Source organism: Phyllopteryx taeniolatus, chromosome 20 (genome assembly GCF_024500385.1).
Source record: "Phyllopteryx taeniolatus isolate TA_2022b chromosome 20, UOR_Ptae_1.2, whole genome shotgun sequence".
Classification (NCBI taxonomy): Eukaryota; Metazoa; Chordata; class Actinopteri; order Syngnathiformes; family Syngnathidae; genus Phyllopteryx; species Phyllopteryx taeniolatus.
Window position 1 is genome coordinate 9,902,707 of NC_084521.1, and position 13,182 is coordinate 9,915,888.

A 13,182-nucleotide genomic window follows, 5' to 3' on the forward strand; every position below is an offset into this window, starting at 1 on the left:
ACACTTTGTCCCTAAAGTAAGTGGAAAAAAACTCTGCTAATGGAACTAGTATGAAATGAGTTGATAAAATCCTTAAAATAAGAGCTATCTTAAAACACGTCTTTTTGTCTTGCTGAAATTTTTGAAAGTCCAAACTGTCTTAAAATACGTACAGTAAGATGTTTTCACTAGAAATAAAAACTTCACTAGGTAAGATTTGCATTTCAGCAGTTAAAAAAATTGGACAGGCTAGCAATGGTACACAACTACAACTAGGTATACTGCACAAAACACACACACAATGATGACTTCAGTGCACCCAAAATCTCCACTTTGGGTCAACGCTTTCCATTCCCAGTTAGTTTTCACTATATTTCCTTCACAGTGATAAAGTGAGTTCAAATAGGTAACAGACTCCCAATTTCACTCTCCTGCTTTTCCTCACTTTTCCACTTTGCAATTGTTTAGATCAATTTTGCAATGGATAATTTCTGCAGCGCTACTCGCTACCGTGGCATGAAATTGGCACAGAGTTCATTGTTGGTTTGCAGGGGAATGTGAAAAATGGATGCAAGGTGGGGGGCGAGGGGTGGGAGGCAAAGTGAGAGAGACAGCAAAAGATAAAGCCTCCCATAAGCTACGTTTTATAACCAGAAATAAGCGGCTAAAATACAAAGAGAGAGGGTCAAAAGTAACATCTCTGGCCACAGAAATCTGTTGATTATTCATGTCACACATCTAGATAAGAGCACTCTCAAAAAGCATGAACATCACAGAATGAGATCTGGATGTACAGTGCATTGGGTGAGGGGTTTCACATCAAGTTGCATTTTTTTGCCTACTCTCCCTGAGCGGAAGACAAAGGTTACTTTAAGTTACATTAACAGCAAGACTCCAACTATGGAGTTTTTGCTGTGGATTGACATGTATTGATATTTACATTGACATTTGCTCTTTCATGTTGCTCAATGAGGCAACCAATGTATTCAAAACACCATTCAGTGTGATGCAGTGCAGTTCTACACCACTTCGGCAAACAAAAACACTGTTAACTGAATACTTATCTGAGAGCGCCAATCAAACCTGAGCATTATTATCTTTGTTAAGGCAGAATTTTTAAAACTAGGTATGCAGATGGTCATAATATTGTGGCTGGTCAGCATACTGTATATGATGATGCAATGAAAGTACAGATTGTACTATAGTAGCCATTGAATGTTAGTACACAGGCACGTGCACACATAGACACACCAAGTGGTGCTCAAGCACCTGCCCCTTTGCTTCAGCCCTTTTTTGGTAATCTTTATTTATATATTACAAAAAATAAAATAATTAAAAAAAATACTCTGTCATCAATCAAATCCAGTGATTTGATATGTGAGGGGCATTTAAGGGCAAGTCCTTGGGAGAATTGTATACATGCTCCCACCTTAATTTATTTGAGGTCAATCAGAGGCACTTTAAATGGTGGCAGGTGTGTGCTGATCCCCATTTAACATGAGTTTGAATTGCATGTTTGAACACAGCCACATCACCATTTATAAGAGGGTGTGTGCATTTGTGCAACCATTATTTTTATTTCCCCTCTCATTCCCCCCCCCCCCCCCCCCCCCCCCCCTCCCCAATTCAGTTGTACAGGTTATAGGTTAACTCATTGTGGAAAAAGTCTTAAAATGATTTAGCTTGTTCTCAATTTTGCATACCACAAAACCTGAAATTTCAACAGGGGTGTGTAGACTTTAAAATTTCATTATAGCTTCCCTTCACTTCCTTTGTTAAAAGTTATTGACTGTGTTGATTGTGTTAAGAGAAATAAGTAATAAGTTATACTACAGTTTTTTGTTATTACGATGAACAATTTTGGCAATGGGTGCCCCTTTTTTGGCTTGAGCATCTGCCCCCAAAAATGTCTGTGCACATGCCTGTTCGTACTACCTCTTATTTATTATGTTTACCTTCAGGGGTCATGGCCTAGTGAATGACATCAGCAACATGGCCGGTTAGTCTTTGTGTGAGCATCTGGATGTGAGTTTTGGACTACTTTCGCTGCTTGTGATTGTTCTCATTTTGTCATTGTCGGTGAGACTATTTGTACTGTTCAATAAACGTCAAAGTGCATCGACCACTGTGGATCTCCTTCGAGCAGCTCACTCAAGTCGCGGCACATCTGAAGCTCATTTTGGTTTCAAATTTCGGTTTCCAACACAAAGTAAAAAAACAAATATTATCATGAAATGCAAACCAACATATTCTATAATCCAACCTCTTTCTGCTTCAGCTAAAATGACCTTGCCCACATGGTAATGTCCAACAACCCCAGGCTGCATCACATTGCACTGCTTAAGCTTGTCTCTTGTGAGATTCACCCATGTTCTTTTTTTTTTATTATCAGTCCATTCTATTCATTTAAAGGAAGCAGTTTGGTTGTTTCAGTATCATCCTTTTTGTCAACCTGGGGCACAAAATTGATCCAGGACTCAAAAATCAATAAACCACAGCAAAGTGTTGAAGCATTACATGCTACACCAAGGTTACAATTAATATATAATTTGCAGCACTTTTATATTCTTCAAAAAAACTCTTACTCTTACTAAAGTACATTTATGCTCTTATTCAAAATAAATCACCATACTTATGACAAGTTGACAAGATACACATGCAGTTTCCATCACTGAATCTTGCAGATTGATGCTCATTGAGAAAAACCAAGTCTGTCAACAATAATTCTGTTTCTCTGATTTAGTAGTAGTAGGCTGAAGTCTTCGTAAATTTGGACCATTCATTTTGAACTGACACTGTTGTAGAGGAAGTAAGGTCCAAATCACTGTTCAATGAAAAACCTGTCTCTCACAATTTAGATTTTAGCAAATGTTTTCCATACATTTAAAATATTGTGCTGTATATGATGACCGATGGCAGCATGGTGATTAGAGTGATTAGCACATCTACCACAAAGTTCTAAGGTTGGTGATTTGAATCCGGGTTCCAGCCTTCCTCTGTGGCGTTTGCATGTTCTCTGTGTGCTTGCGTAGGTTTTTCCAGGTACTCTGGCTTCCTCCCACATTTCTAAAACATGCATGTTAGGTTCATGGAAGACTACGAGTGAGTGCAAATGGTTGTTTGTTTATACGTGTACCGCGATTGGCTGGTGACTAGTCCAATGTGTACCCTGCCTTTCGCCCAAAGTCAGCTGGGATAGACTCCAGTTCAACCGCAACCCTAACGAGGATAAGGTGAATAGAAGATGGATAGATGGATGAGTGGATGATACCTGTAACTGAAGGGGAATTTAGCTTTCTTCGTGTTTCGGATAAAACAAAAATACAAAACTTTATAAAATACATTTACATCACATTTGGTGAAAGAAGCCTTTTGCTGGACAGCATCGAAATGTTACAGTTGAAAGCAAAAATAGTTAAAATATTTTTGGGAACATTATAGAACAGGTAATACAACCTATTCGAAAGCAGGATAACATTTGGCATCAAGTTGTCATCATCATAAAGCCTATCTTCTATGGTTTGTTTTACCACATTAGGCTGGGTGATTAGCTGGAATGTCATCCAAAACATGTTCTTTGAATTATGGGAAACCTCTAAAAATCCTCTATGGTTGTAAAGAGGGAGCGTTGGCAAGAATAGAAAGAGCACCCTGTTGAATCTTTATTAGCTATAGCAGTCAACTGCTCTGAGCACATAAGGGTGTCTTTGTGAAATGGTACTGAAGCTCCCAAAATCTCTCCCTGCGCCGCAACATGCTGTGCACATCTCTGCTTTTCTTTTTTTTTTTCTTCCACTTTGAAAGGGTTTTCTTGCTGCATGTGATTACTGACTTGTGCATTTTCAGACAGCTTGAAGACCAGATTAAGTGGTGGGAAAAATCCCTGTTTGAAAATGAACGTGCAGGCTAAATACCGTAACTTAACTGTCATTTATAATCAACATATTTAAATCCCCTTTTCTCTCATCTTTTTTTCTTAAGTCCCTCTGGTAGCTCTGTATGCTTCTGCATTTTGTAGCTAAGATTAAAGAAATATGATTCTGAAAAACTTGCATCCAATTCACCAAAAAGCAGTTTCCAATACAAACAGATTTTTCATGTCTCTGAGCCTATTTGAACATGAAAATCTACACACTATTTGATGCCGTGTGCTGCTACTTTGCTTTGACTCTTGTCTCGCGACGCTCACCCTGCTGGCGAGGCTAATCTTGATCTCATTGGGGCTCAACTGCCTCAGCACGACTCCGTTGGTATATGTGGGCAGGGGATTCGCTGTCCGTCTGCGCTTCAAAGACGGACCCTGATTAGAATTCTTGAGGCGCGAGATGGGGCATCAGACACATGGAAGGGGACAAAGAAGGAGGGAAAAAAGGCAGCGGTGGCGGCAGACAACGCAGAACAGGACTCCCCAGTGTTCCTGTCAAGTTCTGTGTCTGCATGAGGGGCGGCAGAAGCAATGCGACAGCCACTTCGACAAATGCACAGCCCGTTTGTCTGGATCTTTGAAGATAACGTGCTATTAATAAACAAACAGAAGCAATTACTGGGAGGCAGAGGAGAGCAGAAGGATTGGATTTGGTCAGGATGAGCGCAGCTGAAGTCTACACTGATGCGCTGCAGCAGAGATACCGATCCCTTCTCAGTGACCCCTGAAACCTTGCTTCCTGCAGCCACAAGGGTTGGGGTCATTTTTTAATTACAGTTTTTTGCGGAGGGTTATATCTTGTGAAATCTTGGTTCCAAGGAACTATGTTGAAGTGAGTTGAGGAGGTTAATTTAGACAAAACTTGTGACCTCTATAAGCATAAAATTCTTTTGGGGGGGGGCTCAATTATTCGTTATTATTTTCACTTTTTGTGGTAGGGATCAGTCCCTATCGCCCATGATTAGAGGGGAACATTATATATACAGTACACACACACACACACACACACACGCACACACACACACACATACTTTAAAAAAAATATATTGATATTTTGCCAATTCAAATGATTTAACACTTCTTATGAAACTGAAATTTGTGGCCATTTTGAGTTGCGGTGCTTTTTTTTCACCATAATGCAATCTATCCATCCATCTATTGAAAATGGATAGATGGATGGATAGATCCTTTCTGGATCACATCATGCTGGGACCAGGGATTACATCCCTGGTCCCAGCATTCATCTTCTACCGCTAATCCAAGGTCGGGTCGCGGGGGCAGTAGCTATAGCAGGGACGCCCAGACTTCCATCTCCCCAGCCACTTCATCCAGCTCTTCCGGGGGGATACCGAGGCATTCCCAGGCCAGCCGAAGGACGTAGTCCCTCCAGCGTGTCCTGGGTCGTCCCTAGGGTCTCCTCCCGGTGGGACATGCCCAGAACACCTCACCTCACCGGGAGGCATCCGAATCAGATGCCCCAGCCACCTCATCTGGCTCCTCTCAATTTGGAGGAGCAGCGACTCTACTCTGAGATCCTCCCGGATGACCGAGCTTGTCACCCTATCGCTAAGGGAGAGCCCGGACACCCTGCAGAGGAAACTCATTTCGGCCTCTTGTATCCGGGATCTTGTTCTTTCGGTCACGACCCACAGCTCGTGACCATAGGTGAGGGTAGGAACGTAGATCGACCGGTAAATCGAGAGCTTCGCCTTTCGGCTTAGCTCCTTCTTTACCACAACGGACCGATAAAAAGTCATCATTCATTTTCTTCTAAATTAAGCTCAAATTTGATGTCCCCCCCCCAATAAACGCTACAGGGTGTAAACAATCTTTATCCGCATTTTGCAAAATGTTATGTGCCAAAGCAACAGGTGGCACTGTAAGACTTAACTGTAAGTCCACTACAACCAAACACCTGTGGAAGTTGCAACATAAACATTAAAAAAAAATTGTTAAACTTAACAAAAGAGTGCAGTGAAGACCCGCTGTTCTGTGCCTTGCCGCGAATAGTAAAAAAAAAAAAAATCGGTAATTGCCCCACCAAACGTTTTATATTATATTGCAATTACCTGTTACTAGATAGTGACAAAAGACAGCTCCTGTCTAAATGAAGCACCTCAATTCACGTCATCACTAACCAAGAATACTACCAGATGGCACCAAAGCAATACTTTTAGTTACTGATACTGTTTTTGCCACCTTTCCATCCTTGCGCTCCCTTATCACATACACAATGAATGTGTTTGTTGAGGGTGCACTGCGCCTTGCTAAGTGCAGTATGAAAAGGTCTTTAGTAGTATAGAACATGGATGGAAAGTTGGCAAATTGCCCTTAGCTACTGCCAACTAGTCAACCTCCAGAAGCACACTGAAGCATAATATCATGAGCAATTGAAAAGTAGATGGATTTGGATCGGGCCAATAACAATAGAAGCACAAGAAAATATGGATTGTCTCAAACTGAATCACACCACAGTGCTTAGTGGAAATGAGACTAAAGTCATTTAGGATTGCCTCAGCTGCACCAAAGTTTATTTAATAAAAATGTTTTTTGTTGTTGTAATGTGAGAATGCATATAGGCTTTTTGGTAGTGTGCACAGGTGTGCGGCTGACGATCCCCATATAATGTGCAGCAAATACAACCTATGAAAAATGATTAAAACATGAAAGATGAATGTGCAGTCATAACTCATTGTTTCACATCACAGTGAGAAGTGTCCTCCACCTTGCTGTTCTTTCACTGTGTCACACAGTGAGTCCTCAGACTTAAGCTGATGTTGTTAGGATTCCCACTGTGTCATCGGCAAACTTGTGTCAAAGCTGCCTGAGCATGGAAAGTCCAGCAAGTATGAGGGAGACTGACTCCAATGAGCATGCCCCCCCCCCCCCGAGAATGAGTAGTCAATAATTCACCAGGAAGGGATAAACTACTCCATGTGCACAAAAAAAAAATCTTCATAATGTTTCTCCCAATCGAGACCTCCCAGTTTCTCATCTTCCGTCTCTTCTTCCCCACTCTCTTTATATTGCAACACCTTAATAATTCAAGATGATATATAAAAGTCAATGAAATTTACCATACCTCGGGTCATTACGATGCCTGCCAGGGATTTGTGTTGAGAGTAAGCTGGACTGCAGCCGCCCAGCAGTGTGCGATACTTCTCCCTCACCAAGTGGAATATTGAATCGGCAAAGTCCTGGAAAACACAGAAGAATTGCTGCCTTAATTTCTGCTAGACACAAATGAGAAACACGTTATATATAATATTATGTATTAATAACTGCATACTTTTAAGACAGAATATATCCAGTTTAAAAACAGAAACAAAGTTAAACCAAAAGAGAAGTGAACAGGACCATTGTTTATTATTATTATTATGTTTTGTTTACCTACTGTATAACTCTTTCCTGTGCGTACCGGTGTCAAATGAACAATGCTAACGAAGTACAAATATGTCTATACTTTTGCTCCCTACATTTGAGAACAGACATCTGTACTTTCTACTCTTTCCTTTGTTAAAATATTTTTGTTACTTATATTTCAACCTCTGCAGATGATGACGTGACTTAAAAAAAAAAAAATAAATGGAGGAAATAAAGTCACCCTAGGTCTTGATTGATACATTGGTTGAGAACTTGGAGATTTTTAAGGCAGAAGAATCAGGGACAGCAACAACACGGAGGAAAGTAAACCTGGAAGCATCAATGACGATGCCACAACAGATTTAGAGAGGCAATCTTTTCTTTATCCATGGCCTTATTTAAAAAATTGTCTGATGCTGACAACATCAAAAATTAGCAAGTTAATGAAAAAGAAAACAACATTTTGTGCTATGTTTGTTTTAAGTTTTTTGTTTTGTTTCCTTTGTGCCAAGTTATGTTAAAAATGCATTTTTGCTTTTGTACTAACATTTCAGTCTGTACTCTTTTTAAACGTTTACTTAGGTGAAGAGGTTCAGTCAGTACTTCTATTTTTTTGCTGTCTTTTCACACAATTAGTGTCAGTACTTTTGCCACCTCTGTAAAACCCACCCACCACCAATCACCCACCACACTAAGAAACACCAATACCCAGACACAGGCTATAACATGCAATATGCTCACTAATTCAGTCGCTGTGCCTGTCTCGTTCTTTTTTCCCCCACCCCTAATCTCTCTCACTCTCCCTATGGCACTGCGGCACCTCATGATGTCCTGTTAGCAAGTGGAGGCTTAAAGTGTCCACAAGACCCACTCTGCTGCCAATCTGTTGTCCCTGTGATCCTTTTAAACTCTGCAGTTGGTGTGAACAATGCTTGAAAACTAACCCTTAATAATCACTCAAGTAAACGATTCAAAGGGGTGTGATCAATATGTCTTGGCAGCAACTGCTGAACAGTGTGCAGTTAAGTGGACCACTAGTGTGAGGTACTGCCATGGCTATAAGGATGTCTTAAATGCAACAAACTGCTCTGAACTGGTTTGCATTTACAGTATGTACATGCGTAGTCCATCACTAACCCACACTATGTCCGTAGCAAAGTCATAATTACAGTAAATATTTATCTGTAAAACACAGTGATGAATCTTGTGGTGCGTCGCCTTGGAATGTTGAATGTCGGGACCATCGCAAACTCAGTCATTCCTGTAAATTCTAACAAATCAAAGCAATGAACCTCCACTATACTGCTGTTTATCGTTCATGCCACTGCTAAATTGGAGTTGTTTTTTTTTTTAAAGTGATTGTTCTTTGAGTTTTTATAGTAGTTTACAGGTAACTCTGAATTTAGAGTTGCATGCCTTTAGTGTAGTACCATGTTGTGCTGCAACATGGAGGGCAGCACCGAGGTCTACTAAAAAAGATGCAGTATAATTAAGAGTAAAAATAAGACGCAGAGACGGTCCCTAATGACTGTAATCTCCAGTAATAGTTATTGCTGCCACAGAATATATGAGTGCGTGCAGGAGCCGCAGACAAGGGGGTGCCTCAGCGTGTTCCGTGGGCCGTGGGCGTCGCTGTCTTGCTGTACAGCAGCTACGACGGTCCGTCAAAATATGTTCCCATGCTCCGCCTGTGTGGAGTTTGCATGTTCTCCCCGTGCCTGCATGGGTTTTCTCCGGGCACTCCGGTTTCCTCCCACATCCCAAAAACATGCATTAATTGGAGACGCTAAATTGCCCGTAGGTGTGACTGTGAGTGCGAATGGTTGTTTGTTTGTATGTGTCCTGCGATTGGCTGGCAACCAGTTCAGGGTGCCCCCGCCTCCTGCCCGATGACAGCTGGGATAGGCTCCAGCACGCCCGCGACCCTAGTGAGGAGAAGCGGCTCAGAAAATGGATGGATGGATGAAACAAAAGTTTTATTTGCTCTATTTGTACAGAAAATAAATATGTAACAAATAGGATGTATGGCTACAAAAGTAAATCCAGTGAGGTCATTGGTCCTGAAAAAAAATTAGCACCAAGCAACAACCTCTCATTTAAGAACCAGACCAAAATTGTTGCGTGCACCCCTTACCATAGCATTGATGGTAATTTATGTTAGTTTGTATGTAATTTCACATTATATGTTAGCATTTACCTATCAGACTTTTTGGTAGACTAAATGATATGGGTTGATTGAACATTTGGTACATTTTTTTTTTCCGATAAACTGATCGTCAATTTGTATTGTTGACTGTGAAATCAAGCCGTCATTAAGAGTATTGTGTATGCTGTATTTCTTCAGTCGAAATGTTTCAGGGTGTTCTGATTCTATATATGAGGACATTCTGCAATATGTAAAGGCAAAGAAACGCCTGCCATGTTCCTTATACCTGATAGTGATTATATCTTACAGAATCCTGCTTGGCTCGGCAGCCTCAGCTGCTGTCGGTCACAGTCTGAACCCTGAGTCAAGTCCTCCATACACCCCAAGAGGCCTTTTCATTGATGATATAACTGAGGTGTGAGAAGGTGGCAGCTCCAAAAGGCCTGGACAGCAAATGTGGAAAAGACCCTGGCGTAAAGCCCAGCTGTTCAACTCCTCCTCCTTTTCCCCATCTCTTATTGTTCCATGTCCCTTTCTCTTCGCTTCTCTTTTTGGTTTAACCTTTCCTTTACACCTCTGGCTTCTACATTTTACCACCCTACCGCTTAGTTCTCAACATTTTCTCTCTTGTGCTGGGTTCTGATGGAGGGCAGGACGTACCAGGACTAGGGAATCAACACTTAGCCATTCCTATGTATCTGCTTATGTAATGTCAATATAAGTATATTAGGGTGACCCTACTTAGAATTTCAAAAAAAGACACTGGGAGTGGGTTACTAAAACAACAACAACACAAAAGTGCATACCAACTGAATTAGTAAAATCTTGGAGAGATTCAACATCATGGCCAGATGTTTTCTTTGGTCCTAAAAGCAGCACACCCCCTTGAAAAAGAGAACTTCTGGTCACACTAGTCTGTGGATCTGTGGTTTTAGATAAGATGTCTTGTATTTGCCTTTGTTTTTTTTTACGTAACCTGTACAATCACACATATCTTCCTCCCTCAAGGAGAGTTGAGTTCCACCTTCACTCTGAGCCTAATGTGGCAGAAAAATGGGGCCAAGGATCGTGGTCCACAGTCAGACAGATTGTCATGACAACCTGCCGCCGACTGTGTGTGGGGATCGTTGTGTGCCTGGCTGGCTGGCTGCCCAGATTCCTCTTGGTTGAACATTGAGCTTTACCCTGCTCCCGTAGCTACGCGTTTGAATTTGTTTTTCAAAATATATTTGACTGAACTGATGCGATAAGTGTCCGCTAGCTTGATCAGTGCTGAAACTGCTGCAGCGGCCATTGTGTGACTCACCCCACCTGGTGTCTCTGCCGCATTAGTTCTGAACAATTTAACAAGAAATCCCATTGGGCCTCTTCAGAATGGAGAAAACAAGCAGTAGGATTTATTTAGTAACTGCTTTGGCTGCACTAAAGGAGATTTATTGGGGGAACACTTCCATCAACACAAGTGCGTTAAGGCTCGCACCCATAATCTCCACTTGTCAAATCAGAAATATTGGGTTTTTAAAAATGACTTCATACTCAATGAAAAATAGTTTACACTTTCATTAAGTACACCTGCACAAGTAATAATATCCAATACTAGAGCAATTACAGCATTTTTATACAAGTAAATGCAAATTGTTTAATGTAATGAGATTGTGCATGTGCATCTCATGTTGTGATCAGTGTATGAGAAGGTAAGTAACGAAGGATCAAATTAAGGTAAACAGATGCATAAAAAATGTGACATATGTACCAAAATTATATTTAAAAAAAACCATCTGATATTTGACTTCACAAGCTCAGAGTGTATTTTTTGTGGAATACAAAGACATTCACGCTACATGATTCTTGGATAGCTTTAATGCTTGACAGGACGGTAGTGGGCTTAATTTGACAATTTTAATTAGAAGAAAACAATTACCTGCTACATGTCAAAATGGTTACAATAGTGGTTAAACTGGATAAAGAAGCAGGATATACGACCGCTATAATTAGGTAAAGGATACACAATCTTAAGAATATAAAAAAAAGTGTTGAAAAATAGACACTTGCAAGTAGGGATGGGAATTGATAAAAATTTAGCAATGCTGATTCCATTATCAATACTGCTTACCAATTTGATTCCTTATTGAGTCTCTTATTGATTCAGATTGGGAGAAGGAATTAAATAATACAGTTGATATCAGACGCCCTGCTATCATCTTTTCGAGTGAAATAGACACATTTTAGAGTCCTTCTGTCTTGACACCATGTTAGAAAAGCTCATAACTAATATTAACTTATTGTGTTTGTAATATGGACAAAATCAGAAAATCCTGATATAAGTAATTTTATATCCCGATAACGATATATATCCTAAAATAATATTTCCCCTTAAAATTATATGAAATTGATGGCAGATTTTCTTGCATCTTTTCTCCCATTTATATATAAAACACATTTTATATATAAAAAAAACAAATAGCCAATGGCAAAATAAATACCATTCAAAATAATTAGCAGTACAACCAGTTTTCAACCAATGCAACAAAGTTCAAAGCATTAAATATCCACAGAGCTTCACGTTACAATGAAGTATGCTTACCAATCAAAGCAGTCAAAGTGCTAATAAATTAACAGTTTGAGATGTTGTTCAGCTTGTTGTGAAGATCCTGGTTTACTCGACGGCACGCAAACAACAAGGGCTGTGTCAAATGTTAATTTTAGTTCATGGTGCGGGCTGCTTAAAAACTGTAAAAAAACAAACAAACAAACAAACACCCATGTTACGCTCCTTAAAACCTTCAGAGAGCCGTAAATAGCCCCCCCGGGTCTTCGGGCACCCCTACTTGAAGCTGCTTATAGGTTTGAAAAAGAGTGTGAAAAGTTGTTTTTCAAAATGTGCCCTGCGATTGACACCTTATCACCTGCCTGCCGAGTCCGGAGTGTATCCTGCCTCTTGCTCATAGGCTCCCGCTCACCCACGACCCAAACGAGGGAAAGCGGTCAACAAAATGGATGGTTTGATAGTAGTCATCTGCTCTTGCAAAAACTCAGTTTCTCAGCGTCTCCATTCTGAATAGCAAAATACACATTTTAACATGCATCTCCAAGGTAAAGCGGAATGTCACCAACAATTCTCCTGCCGCCTTCCCTCTGAAGTCAATATTGTGCCAGAAAGACAAAATGTCACTGGGGAAAATTTCTCCGCTGCGTCTTGACCTAAAAGTCAGGCACACTGGCGTGTGTGTTTGTGTGTTGTGAGAGTAAAAAGGAAGTTTAATATATTGTTTAGCTTTATGGCATCTAGGGGGAAATGATTTAAGAACAGTTTTTTTTTGTTTTTTTTGCCACAGGTAATATTTGAATGCCTCTTTACAGTCTCCATACGCTTAGTATATTGCACTTTGTAGCTCTGTTAAAGGTAAGAATGCAATACCGTACCCACGCATGATACGTTACGCCATTAATGTGGGCTTGATCCCCCACCTCACACACGTGCACATACACAAGCAGACACACACACTTTTAACCCAACACCTTCTCCCTCTTATCACCTGCCTGCAGAGTGGCCAAGGCAGCATAAAAACGGGGCCATGTCTTATATTTCTTTATCGAGGTATTTAACAATTCATTCTTCTGAGTTTTAATAGCGTCTGTCCTCTGCTTGCATATCTTCAATCCCACTCCCCACCAGCACCAAGCCCACCTTTCCTTCTCGCCATTCCACGTCTCATGCCGAGCAAGGGGCTTTTGAAAATGATATCTATTCATTTGGTGGGATCAATGC

The 13,182-nt window shown here is 40.6% G+C and overlaps 1 protein-coding gene across 1 annotated transcript in view; it reads right to left on the reverse strand.

The window, feature by feature from the left end:
- Positions 1–13,182, reverse strand: part of adarb2 (adenosine deaminase RNA specific B2 (inactive)) — a 166,239-nt gene that overhangs the window by 23,557 nt on the left and 129,500 nt on the right. The window contains 1 exon segment of the mRNA XM_061758799.1: positions 6,987–7,101. Within this exon segment, the coding sequence (XP_061614783.1) occupies positions 6,987–7,101 (115 nt within the window).